This window comes from Polypterus senegalus, chromosome 8 (assembly GCF_016835505.1).
Source record: "Polypterus senegalus isolate Bchr_013 chromosome 8, ASM1683550v1, whole genome shotgun sequence".
Taxonomy (NCBI): Eukaryota; Metazoa; Chordata; class Cladistia; order Polypteriformes; family Polypteridae; genus Polypterus; species Polypterus senegalus.
The window spans coordinates 106750684-106765651 of NC_053161.1; the positions used below are offsets into that span (position 1 = coordinate 106750684).

Below are 14968 nucleotides of genomic sequence, written 5' to 3' on the forward strand. Positions count from 1 at the left end.
TTTGACATTTTGTTGTATTCAGTAAGAGAGAATATACGTTAGTGAATATATGTTATACATTTTTACAGTTATTTCGGGTAAAGTTCATATTTAGAAATAGGAATAGTCTAAGAATACCTCTTCTCTACCAGGTTGGGTAAATACTAAAGCAAAGGCATTTTTACATTATTCCCAAAACATAATTTGGTTACATAAATGTTGAATTCGTTATACCTCCGGAAGTAATTAATGATGGTGATCTATTTTCGTGAAATTTCTACCTGTATTGTTTCTCCTTTGCTCTTATGTTTATGCAGAGCTTCCTTATAATTAGTAAAAAAAAATAACGTTATAGTCATCAACTTTATCTTTCTGTTTAACGCAATCAACACTGTAAGCCAGCTATATCCAGGTCTAGAAACATTAAAAAAAGAACCAGAGAAGAAAATGAGAATAATAATAAATAAGTTGTCCTTCCTTATAGATGCTTCTGTCTTGCTCCTTGTTTACCCAGAAAGTAACCTTTCAGATGACCCAAATCCTTACTCCCCGCTTACTTTGGTTTGGAGAACCATGATTGCGAGCGTCCAACGATTGGCATCAGCCACGTTTTAAGGTTTGACATATTATTTTGGGGACTGTAATTTGTAATTTGCCCAAACGGCTCTGGACATATAACATTATAAATTTGACTTTTAATGTTAAAATTGAGAATAGTGAGACGAATATTCTGTTTTAAAAGGTTCTAATTTTACGATTAGAACACAAGACCAATGTGATCAGTTATTTTTAAAAACGTACTACTCAGCAACCAAGATTAGCAGCAATAGAACGGCTTTTCAGGCAGGTAAAGGCCCGCAGTAGGACTGTAGCTGAACAACCGAGGAAAATCGACCTCCGTTACATTACAGTATATGGTATTTGATTCCGATATCTGATTAATATGTAATATGTGACGAATGCTGAGGAATACTTCCCTTAACGTTTCTTATTCTCTCTCTGTCGCTACACTTGTTCTTCGAAAGTTAGCCGTTTATGTGACGTCAGCGACAAGCAAGCGAAATCTGCACAGATCCTTCATCTTATGGCACCTCAAAATCTTCAGTGTGTTACTCTTAATACAGAGTGTCTACGAGTGTAATACTAAACTTTCATTATATAACATGAAATGAAAGATAGAACATAATTCTTAATCTTTCGAGTCCGTAAGACACTGCAGCAATGGAAGTTGAGTGACAGGTTCTCTTGGAATAGTCCGCCCACAGTGGCGGGACTAGCTCCACTCGTTACCCTAGCAACCGTCAACAAAAGTGGCAGCTGTGCAAAGACGAGGAGATCGGGACTGTAGGTGATGAGGAGCGAAGGGCAACGTGTGATAAGCGCTGACAAACCTTTAACTTTTTGATTTCTTTCTTACGTCGAGATCAGGTATACGAGTGAGTGCTACAGCAGTGGCATTTTTGCATTTTATAACAAGTGTGTTCAGTTGGCAGAGGGCATCTTAAAGTGCAATCATCATTTTGATAATCTCAGGTAAAAGTGAGTTTTAGGCCAAGCTAAGGCGGTTGCGAAACGAAATTAAAAGCTGCTGGCAACGTATATAAGAGGCAAATACCTCTGAAGACTGCAGCGTAGTGTAAGACATACATTATTTATTTATAGATACGTGATTCTGACCACACATTACATAAATTCAAGGAAGCTTACTTGTTGCACGCGTAGACCAGTATACTTGCATGTGAGTTTATTCAGCTTTGTTCTTCTTTAAAACTGTGAAGAAACTTCATTCCCATTTTACTCATTTTCAGACATTTCTGTTTTAGTCGTTCTTAGTAATATGCTACGAATTAATACTGAAATCTTAAGTCATGGCCATACAATAGTTTTCATGTAATACATTGTATTGTTTATTTATTTTTTATATTTGGCATGACTAAGCCATTGAAATATACAGTAATATTCAAGTGTGCTACTGATGTTATTTTGAATCGTCACATTAAATTGCAAATAAAGTACTATCTATCTGTCTATCTATGCAAGTGAAAGGATGCACCTGAAAGCAAAATGAAAAATTTATTTCTAGTTATTTGTCATTGCTACGATTCAGCTCCAAGTAGGCAATTAGCACAATTCCAGTTAGAAGTTGCTTTCCACCTACATAAAAGCAGTAGTTAAAATCTACTCAATGAAATCACTAATGGATTGCATTCTGTAGAAATGTTGTTTAGATTTTAAATTCATTGTGGTGGTATCATTATTAATATTAATGGAAAGATCTTATAAACGTTGAGAAATAGTTTGCAAAGATGGACTCTGTTGCCCTGAATGTTTATTTTTTTGAAGTGATACTAAACATTTTTCTGCTTGTGTATATCTGGTTCTCTTTCAGTTCCTGAGTGAATATAATAAGTTACATATTTTTAGAATGTGAATTTGTTTCTATTGGCTTTGCCTTATTTGTTGTTTGTTAACATGGATAGTCTAAAAGCAAATTTTAAGGGTGTGAATTATTCACTGGATATTTACACGTTTGAACAATTTACTGTTAATTCTGCAAATGTGGATATTCTGAAATGAAACGTGTAAAGAGGATAAAATGAGGTATTGTCCATCATCAGAAAAGAGTCAGATTCAAAACATTAAATTCAAGTTCAAATTTATTGTAAAGATCTCTTAATCAATATATCAGAAAAGGAGTGGAAAGTAGCAATTCAGAGACTTCACTCAAGCTCCATATGCGCAAAGCATACAATTATTCAACTCAAAATTATATATCGAGCACATCTGTCTCTACTAAAACTCTCCAACGCTGCAATCAAGTCCCAGCCTCACTGGGTCACATGTTCTGGGCCTGCACCGAATTAACATTATTCTGGACCAACATTTTTAATTACCTTTCAGACAGCCTTGGTGTCACAATCTCTCCTAACTTATTAACAGCTGTGTTTGGTGTTCTTCCAGATGGGTTTAAAGTGAAGAAGGACAAACAAACTGTGATTGCATTCGCTACACTTTTGGCACGCAGACTTATTTTGCTAAACTGTAAGAATCCTGACTCTTCTTTTAAGTCAGTGGGAAACTGATGTTTTATACTATTTGAAATTGGAAAAAATCAAATATTCAATTAGAGGATCTGTACAGAATTTTTTCAAAACCTGGCAGGATCTAATCAATAATATTTTAGAAGAAGCTCTTAAAGCACAGAGGAAGCAGTTATCTTCGCATTTCTTTTTCTTCTCCATTCATCTCTATTGGCCTATTAAACTCATCAATTTAGGTATGTTTAAAAGCCTTAAGTTTTACCCCGTTGGCCATGCTCTGTCACTCAGGGGTGGGGGTCGACATCCTCAATCCTATTTTTTGTAAAAATTGATTGATTTGTGTGGAATGATTACAATAAAATTAATAAAATTTAAAAAATATATATATTGTCATGTTTGCAGAGTACAGTGAAATTCTTATATGCATGTCTAATATTAACACATTGACACTTTCTGACATTATGATTGAATTAGTCAAACATTTACGTTACCTTAACTCCTGATGTCAAAATCAGACATTTCATATAAATATCACAAGGTAGCCAAGGAAAATACCACAAAAAGATCAAATCTGTCTTACTCCAGTGTTACTGACATTCAGCTTAATTACCACCTATAAATATATAAAACAAGACTTCTGTAAAGTTTCCACAGATGTTAGCACTGCTGCCTCATGGGTACAATGCTCTTGGTTTAAATCCCACACCCAGTTTTTCTCAGTATGGAGTCTATAAGTTCCGAATGTCTGTGTAAGTTCCCTTCTAGTATCTTCAGTTTTCCTCTCATGTGTCATGTTAGTTGTCAATTTGGGGGTTGATCCTATTTGAGTGGGCCTTATGTTGAACTGGCAATCCATGCAGGAATGCTTGCTACCTTGCCATTAATGCTGTGATGACAGGCTCAGGTTTGCTAACCTCGAATGGAACCAAGTAAGGTTTGAGAGTATTATGTTATGTTACAATATAGGTTAACACAGAGGTATAGCGGTTAGTGTTGCTGTTTCCCAGCTCCAGGTGGACACCTAGACATAATTCCTGGCTCATTCATAGTCTGTATAGTATTTGAACTGTCACCCATGTCATAACGGGTTTTTCTCCCAGTGTTCCAGCTTTACGTAACCATTAGCTGGTGACTTTAAAGTGATCTGGTGTGAGTAAATGTGGGTGTAACCTTGCATATGCCCCTCCAGGGATGGTGTCTGCCGCAACATAACAAAAGCCGAAAACATAGCTTTTGCTTTCAGTTGATTGATAATTAGTTTGTTGGCAAGGATGTCAGTAAGATCTTAGTTGGTCCTAAAATAAATTCTAGTACAATTCTATTACGTTACAGTTATGCTATTGTTTCACAGCATAGGAAACGTAAAGTGTTATTTATGTTTACTTTAAATCATTTTGGCCAAGGTTTATTTAAAATAACATCTATCTATCTATCTATCTATCTATCTATCTATCTATCTATCTATCTATCTATCTATCTATCTATCTATCTATCTATCTATCTATCTATCTATCATCAAGTGCACTTTACTCAGTTCATATCTGTTAATAAGTTAATTTCTTGATATTCACCAGCCACTCTATTCTAAGGTCTTTCTTTACTTCATTAACCCTTTGTCCTTCAAGTAGTCACCTCTGCCTGCTATTTCATATTGCAATATGGCTAAAATATGCATCTTTCTTCTATGAAGGGAATTATATTATCTCTTTGGATTGACCTGATCTAGAAATACCTCATTACTCAGTTTCACTGTCCCAGGTATCTTCATCATATTTATATGCAATCACATTTCAGATGATTCTATCTACTTCATGTTTGCTTGATTGAGTGTCCAAGTTTCGCAGCTGAAAAAATACATTTCAGTATATATAACATTTAATGATGATGATAATTATTATTTTGCTTTGAAAGTAATGGCCCTTGCTACAAGAATTATTTGCATGCTGTTAAAAGTACCTCTAGCTGTCTCAATTATTTTCTTAGTTTCTGTATTGATTTTTAAATCTTCTGTTATTGTATGACCCATATACAGTATGTAAATGTTCTGTGTTTTCTCTACCAGTCTTGAGCTTGATCTCTGGCACTATCCCATTTCTTTTTAAAAGTGTGCTCACATTACTCTTCATAGCAAATGACCTTTATTAGACTTCATTAACATCATTTAAAATCTCCTGCACTTCTATTTCTGCCTCTACTATCAACATGGTGTCCTCAGCATATCTTAAGTTATTACAAAAACTGAAGATGTTCTCAGTATGTAAATTAAATAGACATGTAGAAAAAACATACCCTCTGGCAGACTCCTCTTTAGGGGGATAGACTACCCTCTGTTTCGATAAAGGCTTTTTGATTTCAGTACAGCTTATGACTTAATCTTAAAACCTTTCAATCAATATCCAAATGTTATGAGCTGTTTATCATTCTTGTATTGTATAATTAACAAAATCACGTTTCCTCATAATAAATGAAACACATACAGTATACACATTTTTAATTTGTCCAAGGTACGTATCTCTCAGTTATTATTGTTAAACTGAACTTGCCTTCTGTAGTGTTTTTTCTCATCATAAATCCACTTTCAGTTTCTTGCATCTCTTTTAATATTTTACATCTAAATCTTCTTAGTATGATTTTTAAAATAATCTTCAGGAAGAGACTGATTAGACTTTAGTTCTATAATTTGAACAGTTTAATATCTCAGCTTTTGTAGATAATTTTAAATGACAAAGTCTATCACATTTTTATGACTTTTAGCATCTCTGTAGTTTTACCATTATTACCACTGGCTTCACCATTTTTTATATGTTTTGTTGCTGTTTATTTTCATATGCTGTCATCACTTTTCAGTGAGCCTTCTGTGTTATCATAATAGATTTCACATGTTTTATGTATTTTTTGTTATTTTTTTATTTTTTTTATGTGGATTATGTGCAGCATTCTTTATTTTTGATTTTGTCTATGTCTATAAGCTGCCTTTGTTATGTTTTATGTGTTTTGTGGGTGGTCTCCCAATAGGATGGGCCACCTGTCATTTACTGCTAGGAACTGCCCTCCGCTCTATAAATTTAGATTGTCTTCCACAGTTCCTAGCACTTCATTGTTAGTGTGCTAGGGAGTTGGTAGGTGTACTTGTTCTTTCAGTGGTTTTTGTAAATTATTGGATCTCTAATTTGTTGACTTTCTGGTGTTTTTTGATTTTGCTTGTAGACTCTGTATTGGGACTTTGCCTGACTAGGATTGATCTTGTAAAAGGCAATTCCACTTTGCGTTTATGCTCCACAGAGTTTCATTGTGATTGGAAACCTTTTTTGTGAAGCTTAACATCTTTTGTTTTATAAAGATTCAGTGCTTGCCCTTATTACTAGCCAGGTTTTGACAGTGATATCCACCTTTAGTGGGCATTATTGGAAATGTTTAGAACTACATGCTTTGGCAAACTTTACTGCTGGGATTTCTTACACTTGTTTGTCATTTCTTTATTATTATTTTTTTTTATATGTCTTTTGACTTGTGTTTTCTATCAGGTTGAGACATGTAACTTAGAACTGTGCATGCACCGTTTTGATTCTCTGAAGTTTGTTGTGCAGTGAAGTTGTATGAGTTGTTGTTCTGAGAAGTATGCCCCTTTTAAAATGAAAATGTTACTCAGAAATTTTCAGTAAGTAAAGTAGGGGCTTAATACATACATAACTCTTGTGGTTCATATTCAAGTCTCATTTTTTGTACTATTATTTGGTAATGTTAAAAAATACCATTGTATGAAAATGCTGCTTTTAACAAAGTCCTGCCTGAGATGATCACCTCATCACCTCACATCATGTGCCAGCCCCATTTTACCTTTTATCTTTAACATTTTACCACAGTCTGAAATTTGGCAATATTCAGTATTGCTTGCTGATGTTACCTATTCATGAGAAGTCCTACTTTATTTATCCATCCATCCATTCATCCATTATCCAACCCGCTATATCCTAAAACAGGGTCATGGGGGTCTGCTGGAGCCAATCCCAGCCAACACAGGGCGCAAGGCAGGAACAAATCCAGGGCAGGGTGCCAGCCCACCGCAGGGTACACACACACCCACACTAGGGACAAGTTAGAATCGCCAATCCACCTAACCTGCATGTCTTTGGACTGTGGGAGGAAACCGAAGCACCTGGAGGAAACCCTCGCAGACACGGGGAGAACATGCAAACTCCACGCATGGGAGGACCCAGGAAGCAAACCCAGGTCTCCTAACTGTGAGGCAGCAGTGCTACCACTGTGCCACCATGCTGCCCCCTACTTTATTTGTCTTTTTTATTACCATTAGTTAATAAATATATAATCAGTATGCTGTATTTTTCCATTATCTGTCTGTCTTGTTTCAAACAATTCTAATATATCACCATTCATGTCTTTATTTCTAGGGTCATAATATCTAGTTTCTAGCTTTAAACATTGTGAAACGTAATAATTTTGAACATCTTGCCCCTACTTTACAGCCACAAATTATCACATTTGTATTGATGGAGTATTTAAGCAATCATTGTCCTCAGTACTAGGTATGTTTTCCAAACTTCTAAATTCTACGCCTCTGTAGTATTAGGAGGATCTGTTGCAAGTATCCCAACTTTACCTCTATTACCAGGATAACAAAATCTTTCTATAAGTCGTAACTTCTGTATGTCCACTTGTCTGCACTGTTCAAGAGGGTGCTGTAGATAGGTTGTCAGTCGTATTGCTGCACCATCCAAACCATTGAACTTCCTTTGTGGTTCTTCGGTTTTTTTAGCTGCTCCAGACTGCATGCACAAAAGTAATGGCACCCCTTACTACAGACAACACATACCCAAACTGTCTGATACCTTCACTTAGTTTAAAATACCAGCCAAAACAAAGTCAAGTGATGTGTTGTGCACTTCCAATTACTTTGAGCCATTAATGAGAGTTGTGTAGTAGATGGAGACTAGTATTATACTGTTTCCACATCCAGGTTGCAACGGTTTCAACGACTATATATACGTGTACATGTTATATAGTACTTACCCATTCTTCTCTAAAACTTTTACCTTGCTGATTGTATAGGATAGATCATGTATGTATTTGTTCACTTTCCAATAGAAATGTATTCTTCTTTGTCATAGATAACAAAGATATGGATAATTATGATTTTGTTGTGCAATGAGACATAAGCATATTTTTTAATGCATGATAAAGCAGATATTGGTGGGTTGTGTCTCCTTGTGAACATTGCCTAATCCTTATATATGTGTAAATTCTTGATTTATACCTCACTCATTAATAATTTACCAGACATGTTTTATTTAAGTTGTGGAGTAGCCCTTCTTCTTGGTTGAAAACATATGGATTACTAAGGTTCTTATACAGTAGAGTTTATAAAAGCTGTTATGAGACCATCAATAGATAGATAGAAAGATAGATAGATATTTTATTATCTATCTATCTATCTATCTATCTATCTATCTATCTATCTATCTATCTATCTATCTATCTATCTATCTATTGATGGTCTCATAACAGCTTTTATAAACTCTACTGTATAAGAACAGTAATCATATTTTATTGACAGCTTCATGCATAAAGAAATGTTTTACATGATAACTAGGGGGCCCCACCACCTGCTCGCTTTCGCTCACCAACCCCCAAGGTGGGTGCAGGGTGCCCGCTATCTCGCTGCTCAGCCACTCAACGGGCATCGGGTCACCCCTCTGTTAGAAAAAGTGATTGTATTTAAAGAAGTGGTATATAGATGAGTATGCGGGGTATGGGAGGAAGACAGTTTGGTCCTTAGTTATTATAGATAGAAAATCAGTGAGTATTTCACTACAACTGTCTAATTTAAATACCAATGAATAATAAAATGTAGTAAAAAGTAAAAAGGTAAAAAGTAATATGAAGTACAGTAAATAAAAAGTTAAATTACATTAATGCCTCTTCAAAAACAATATTATGAAATAATTTATCCTGTAACTTTCAGGGTATAAGCTTTGCTATTTTACATTTCTGTTGGCATATTGTTCAGGATATTTTCCTCTTTCTTGTTTATTGGACAATTCTCTTTGTTCTTGATTTTTATTATATGCAACTCTTTTTTGGTCATTTTTTTTTTTGACGTTAATTATTAACTCTTATCGTTTTTCTATTGCAAACTAAAATTCAATGTTCTTGTAGATGATTTGCTTTTCTGCCCTGCCATTATAACCAAGTACATTGAAGGGTGAGATAGCAGCACTGAGAGTGTCGTGAGGTAGTACAGCGAGAGGATGTGTTCAGTAAGAGTAATGATTGGGTGAGTGGTGTGGAGGAGAGTGGTCAAAGCTGAATAACATGGACACGACCGAAAATGTTTTTATATAATAGAGAGATAAAAACATGCTTTTCTCAGTATCTTTGAAATAGGCTGCTTTACTAAATAATACTAGCCCAAAAATGTGAACTTTATAAACTACAACCAATGATCCTGACATGCGTTACACTTTTGCTGTGGCATAATAAAAGTTATTTAATATCATGCAATTTACTGTATATCTTTTTTCAGAAAAATGCCACATCCAGCATCTGCAGTGGACAATGTTGCTAATGGGACACGTGAAGTGTTTTACAAAGCTCACCATCCACAGCTGAGTCAACATCTAAATGATTGCATCAGAATAGTGAAATCTTTGAGAAATCAGCAGACACAGGTATGTGTTACAATAACTGCATTATCCATTTCTTGCATTTGTTGTATGTTGTTTTCATGTGTAGTACCCCAGAAAGTGTTATAACGGACTGAAATATGAATAGAAAGTTTCAACACATTTGTACATTTGCTTTAAGCACCACTGAACATGACTTGAACCAGTTCTGGAATGATGTCTGTGTTTGTTTGTTTGTGGTACATATGAATCATATATTGGTCAACTAATAGAAATGCAATCTAACACACTTATTACAATCCTGATACGCAAGAACCTTGTGCTTTTTTTTATCATCTATGAGTCCCAATATTTCCTTTTCCAGAAAAAAAGTTTCTAATAATACTGGTGGAAAATGATGACATTTGACTTTCAAGTCAGGTCAGGTTGGGGAGCATTCACTAGTACAGTGTGTTGCTGCACCCACCACTGGACAAAACACCTCGGGATCCTGGTTGGCAACCCCCCAGGCAGACACGTGGTCAAATACAGTTCCACACTCTGGAAATGACCCTCTATTTGCCTCAGCCAGGTGTTATATGAGCGACCCCTTGGCTTGGTCCAGCCACTCGGGTCCCCAACAATGAGGATCTTACGAGCCAGACCACCCTCTGTGAAACACACCACATGGTCGTACTGCCATAACTAATGCTCCCTCACAATGCAGGTAATGTGCCTCATTCGGGACTCTGTGAGCAACTGCTTGTTTGACACACAGTCAAACTAGCGGTACGCAAGGATTTTCCCAAGAGACACAGTACCAAAGGAGTCCAGTCTTCGTCTCAGGTCACTGGATAGAGTCCATACCTTGTAACCAACTAGCAAGACAGGAAGCACCCGGACTCTAAAGACTTGGACCGTTGTCCTTTTGCATAGATTTTGGGAGCGCCACAAACCCCTTTCCAGTAACCTCATGAGCCCCCATGCTCTCTCAATCCGTCATTTGAATTTGTATAGAAGTAAAGATCCTGTTCCAGAATATAGTGTCTTAGTATAAGGCATCCTTAAAAATTGATAAACAGGTTTGACCACTTATTTAATGGATGCATTTGCTCTTCCAGACCAGTTCCATATTCATCCTCCTTTTTTCAGTTTCAAGGACAAAAGCCTATTATGCAATAATTATTAACCTAATTTTTCATTTCCATCTCAATGATTCGTAATGGTTCTTCAGAATATGAAGTGAAGCGAATTTTAGATTTTTGTCACAGGGGTTTACCTGGGCTATATTTAGTACTCAAACTCAAAGAATGTTTTTGGATTCGTTATAGAATAATGCATTCACCCGTTCTATCTTACCTTTTTATGTACTGTTTCCTTAAAATGAATAGTCATTTACAAAACCCAGGAGTAAGGGAGAAAGTATTGTCTTGACCTTTAGTTATCATGGGCTTGGTTTTGGGATCATTTTGCTCAAGTTCACCTGTTTGATTCACCAGTGCTTGTCTCTCTTTCAATCCGGTTTTGTGTTAAAATCTGTGCCAGCTGATGCACATGGCACCAGGACACCTTAGGCCTCAGTTCGATGATCGACTTTGTGGTTGTGTCATCGGACTTGCGGGCACATGTCTTGGACATTCGGGTGAAGAGAGGGGTGGAGCTGTCAACTGATCACCACCTGGTGGTGAGTTGGCTTCGATGGTGGGGGAAGATGCCGGTCAGGCCTGGTAGGCCCATACGTGTTGTGAGTGTCTGCTGGGAATGGCTGGCAGAGTCCCCTGTCAGAAGTAGAATCAACTCCCACCTTCGGCAGAACTTCGACCACATCCCGAGGGAAGTGGGGGACATTGAGTCCGAATAGGCCATGTTGCGTGCCTCTATTGTTGAGGCGGCTGACCGGAGCTGTGACCGCAAGGTGGTCGGTGCCTGTCGTGGCGGCAATCCCCGAACCCGTTGGTGGACACCGGCGGTGAGGGATGCCGTCAAGCTGAAGAAGGAGTCCTATAGCACCTTTTTGTCCTGTAGGTCTCTGGAGGCAGCTGATAGGTACCGGCAGGCCAAGTGGAATGCGGCTTTGGTGGTTGCTGAGGCGAAAACTCTGGCATGGGAGGAGTTTGGGGAGGCCATGGAGAACGTCTTTCGGACGGCTTTGAGGAGATTCTGGTCCACCATCCGGCGTCTCAGGAGGGGGAAACAGTGCAGTGTCAACACCGTATATGGTGGTGATGGTGCGCTGCTGACCTTGACTCGGGACATTGTGGGTCGGTGGGGGGAGTACTTCGAAGACCTCCTTAATCCCACTAACATGCCTTCCAATGAGGAAGTAGAGCTTGGGGACTCTGAGGTGGGCTCTCCCATCTCTGGGACTGAGGTCACCGAGGTGGTCAAAAAACTCCTTGGTGGCAGGGCCCGGGGGTGGATGAGATACGCCCGGAGTTCCTCAAGGCTCTGGATGTTGTAGGACTGTCTTGGTTGACACGTCTCTGCAACATCGCATGGACATCGGGGACAGTGCCTCTGGATTGGCAGACTGGGTGGTGGTCCCCCTCTTTAAAAAGGGGGACCGGAGGGTGTGTTCCAACTACAGAGGGATCACACTCCTCAGCCTCCCTGGAAAAGTCTATTCGGGGGTTCTGGAGAGGAGGGTCCATTGGATAGTCGAACCTTGGATTCAGGAGTAGCAGTGTGGTTTTCGTCCTGGTCACGGAACAGTGGACCAGCTCTACACCCTTAGCAGAATCCTGGAGGGTGCATGGGAGTTTGCCCAACCAGTCTACATGTGTTTTGTGGACTTGGAAAAGGCATTCGACCGTATACCTCGAGGAACCCTGTGGTGGGTGCTCCGGGAGTATGGGGTACCGGACCCCCTGATAAGAGCTGTTCGGTCCCTGTACAACCGGTGTCAGAGCTTGGTCTGCATTGCTGGCAGTAAGTCAAGCCCGTTTCCAGTGAGAGTTGGACTCCGCCAGGGCTGCCCTTTGTCACCGATTCTGTTCATAACTTTTATGGACAGAATTTCTTGGCGCAGTCAGGGTGTTGAAGGGGTCCGGTTTGGTGGACTCAGGATTGGATCACTGCTTTTTGCAGATGATGTTGTCCTGTTTGCTTTATCAGGCCGTGATCTTCAGCTCTCTCTGGATCAGTTCGCAGCTGAGTGTGAAGCGGCTGGGATGGGAATCAGCACCTCCAAATCCGAGACCATGGTCCTCAGCTGGAAAAGGGTGGAGTGCCCTCTCAGGGTTGGGGGAGAGATCCTGCCCCAAGTGGAAGAGTTCAAGTATCTCGGGGTCTTGTTCACGAGTGAGGGAAGAATGGAGCGTGAGATCGACAGGCGGATCGGTGCGGCATCCACAGTGATGCAGGCTCTGCATAGGCCTGTTATGGTGAAAAAAGAGCTGAGCCGTAAGGCAAAACTCTCAATTTACCAGTCGATCTACGTTCCTACCCTCACCTATTGTCATGAGCTATGGGTAGTGACCAAAAGAACGAGATCGCAAATACAAGCAGCTGAAATGAGTTTCCTCCGCAGGGTGTTTGGGCTTTCCCTTAAAGATAGGGTGAGAAGCTCAGTCATCCGGGAGGGGCTCAGAGTAGAGCCGCTGCTCCTTCGCATCGAGAGGAGTCAGATGAGATGGCTCGGGCATCTGATCAGGATGCCTCCTGGACACCTTGCTGGTGAGGTGTTCTGGGCACGTCCAACCGGAAGGAGGCCCTGGGGAAGACCCAGGACATGCTGGAGGGACTATGTCTCCCTGCTGGCCTGGGAATGCCTTGGGATTCTCCCAGAAGAGCTGGAAGAAGTAGCCAGGGAGAGGGAAGTCCACGCCTCTCTGCTTAAGCTGCTGCCCCCGCGACCCGACCCCAGATAAGCGGAAGAGGATGGATGGATGGATGGATGCTCCAAATTGAATAGTGTCTTTATGTTTGGTTAGTGTTTTTATAGTAGAGGATTGGTAAGAGCAGTGTCAGAGGCTAGTCTAGGGGCTTAGATAGTGTTCTTCTTCCTGGTTATATCTTTCAGATCTGAGGACAGAAAAGGAACAACAGGTAAGTGTCTGTGCAGCATCTAGATCATTCTTTTTGTACCCTTAAAATCAGTCTCTGTAAAAGGCATTCTACAGCAGACCCATGCATGTGACAGAATGTGCAGCACAGCAAAGTATAATGTTCATGCTGGATGGACATATTGTCCAAATGCTACCTTTGTTATTAAGTGAAGATATCAAATAAAATATGTTTTAAGAGCAAAAGAAAAAGAGTATTGCGGTTGTTAGTTAGGAGCAAATATAAAATTGCAATTACAAAATAAAGTCATATAATAAAAACAAAATAAGTTTGAAAACTAGAAGCTTTATCTAATAAGTTGATTCATGGCACATTCCTACCAGCCAGGCAGCATCACAGTGACCTGACAAACAGAATGGCATTACCCATGAAATGTTATAGCACAAAATAGTGCTGTACATGTAGAATACGAATATAAAACGGCAAAGCAATGTTGTCAGCTTAATAACGATAAAAATATTGCCAAAAATAAAAGTTACTTCTGTATAGTGTGCATGTCTATCAAATGACACACTATCGTCAATGTTTCCAACTGCAAAACTAACATTGTCCTTGTGCTCTCTTCAGTTAGGTTTTTGATTGGTGACAACTGTTAACTCATGTGTTGTAAACACTAACCCTTTGGAATTCCATTAAACAAAAGTAACAATCTTCTTTGATCTATTCAAAAGTATGAAAAGGTGTGAAAAAGACAGATAAATAAGATTTTCAAAACCATAATCGGCAGGATCTAATGCTACAGTAACAACAACATTTATTTACAGTATATAGCGTATTTTCATACAACAGATGTAGCTCAACGTGCTTTACAGAATGAAGAAAGAGAAAAAAGACAAAATACAGAAATAAATTTAAGCAATACTAATTAATATAGAATAAAAGTAAGGTACAATGTCCAGGGAGGACAGAAAAAAAAAAAAACTCCAGATGGTTGGAGTAAAAAAACAAAACAAAATCTGCAGGGTTTCCAGGCCATTAGACCACCCAGCCCCCTCTAGACATTCTACTTAACATAAATGATCTTAATCAGTCCTCATGGTTTTCAGGCTTCACATGTAAGAATTTGATGATGATGGTTATATGGACCTCTAGTCTTCAATCCATCAATGTAGGGACTTCCTGGTGCTTTGATCAGGTGGTGGTGGTACAGATCTATCTATCTATCTATCTATCTATCTATCTATCTATCTATCTATCTATCTATCTATCTATCTATCTATCTATCTATCTATCTATCTATCTATCTATCTATCTGTCTATCTA

The 14968-nt window shown here is 38.8% G+C and overlaps 1 protein-coding gene across 1 annotated transcript in view; it reads left to right on the forward strand.

The window, feature by feature from the left end:
* Positions 1 to 1285: 1285 nt before the first annotated feature.
* LOC120533620 (lamin-L(I)-like) overlaps positions 1286 to 14968 on the forward strand; it is a 118716-nt gene continuing 105033 nt past the window's right edge. Inside the window, exons 1-2 of the mRNA XM_039760536.1 lie at positions 1286 to 1327; positions 9562 to 9706. Coding sequence (XP_039616470.1) covers positions 9566 to 9706 — 141 coding nt within the window. The 5' untranslated portion in view covers positions 1286 to 1327; positions 9562 to 9565. The remainder of the gene's footprint in view (positions 1328 to 9561; positions 9707 to 14968) is intronic.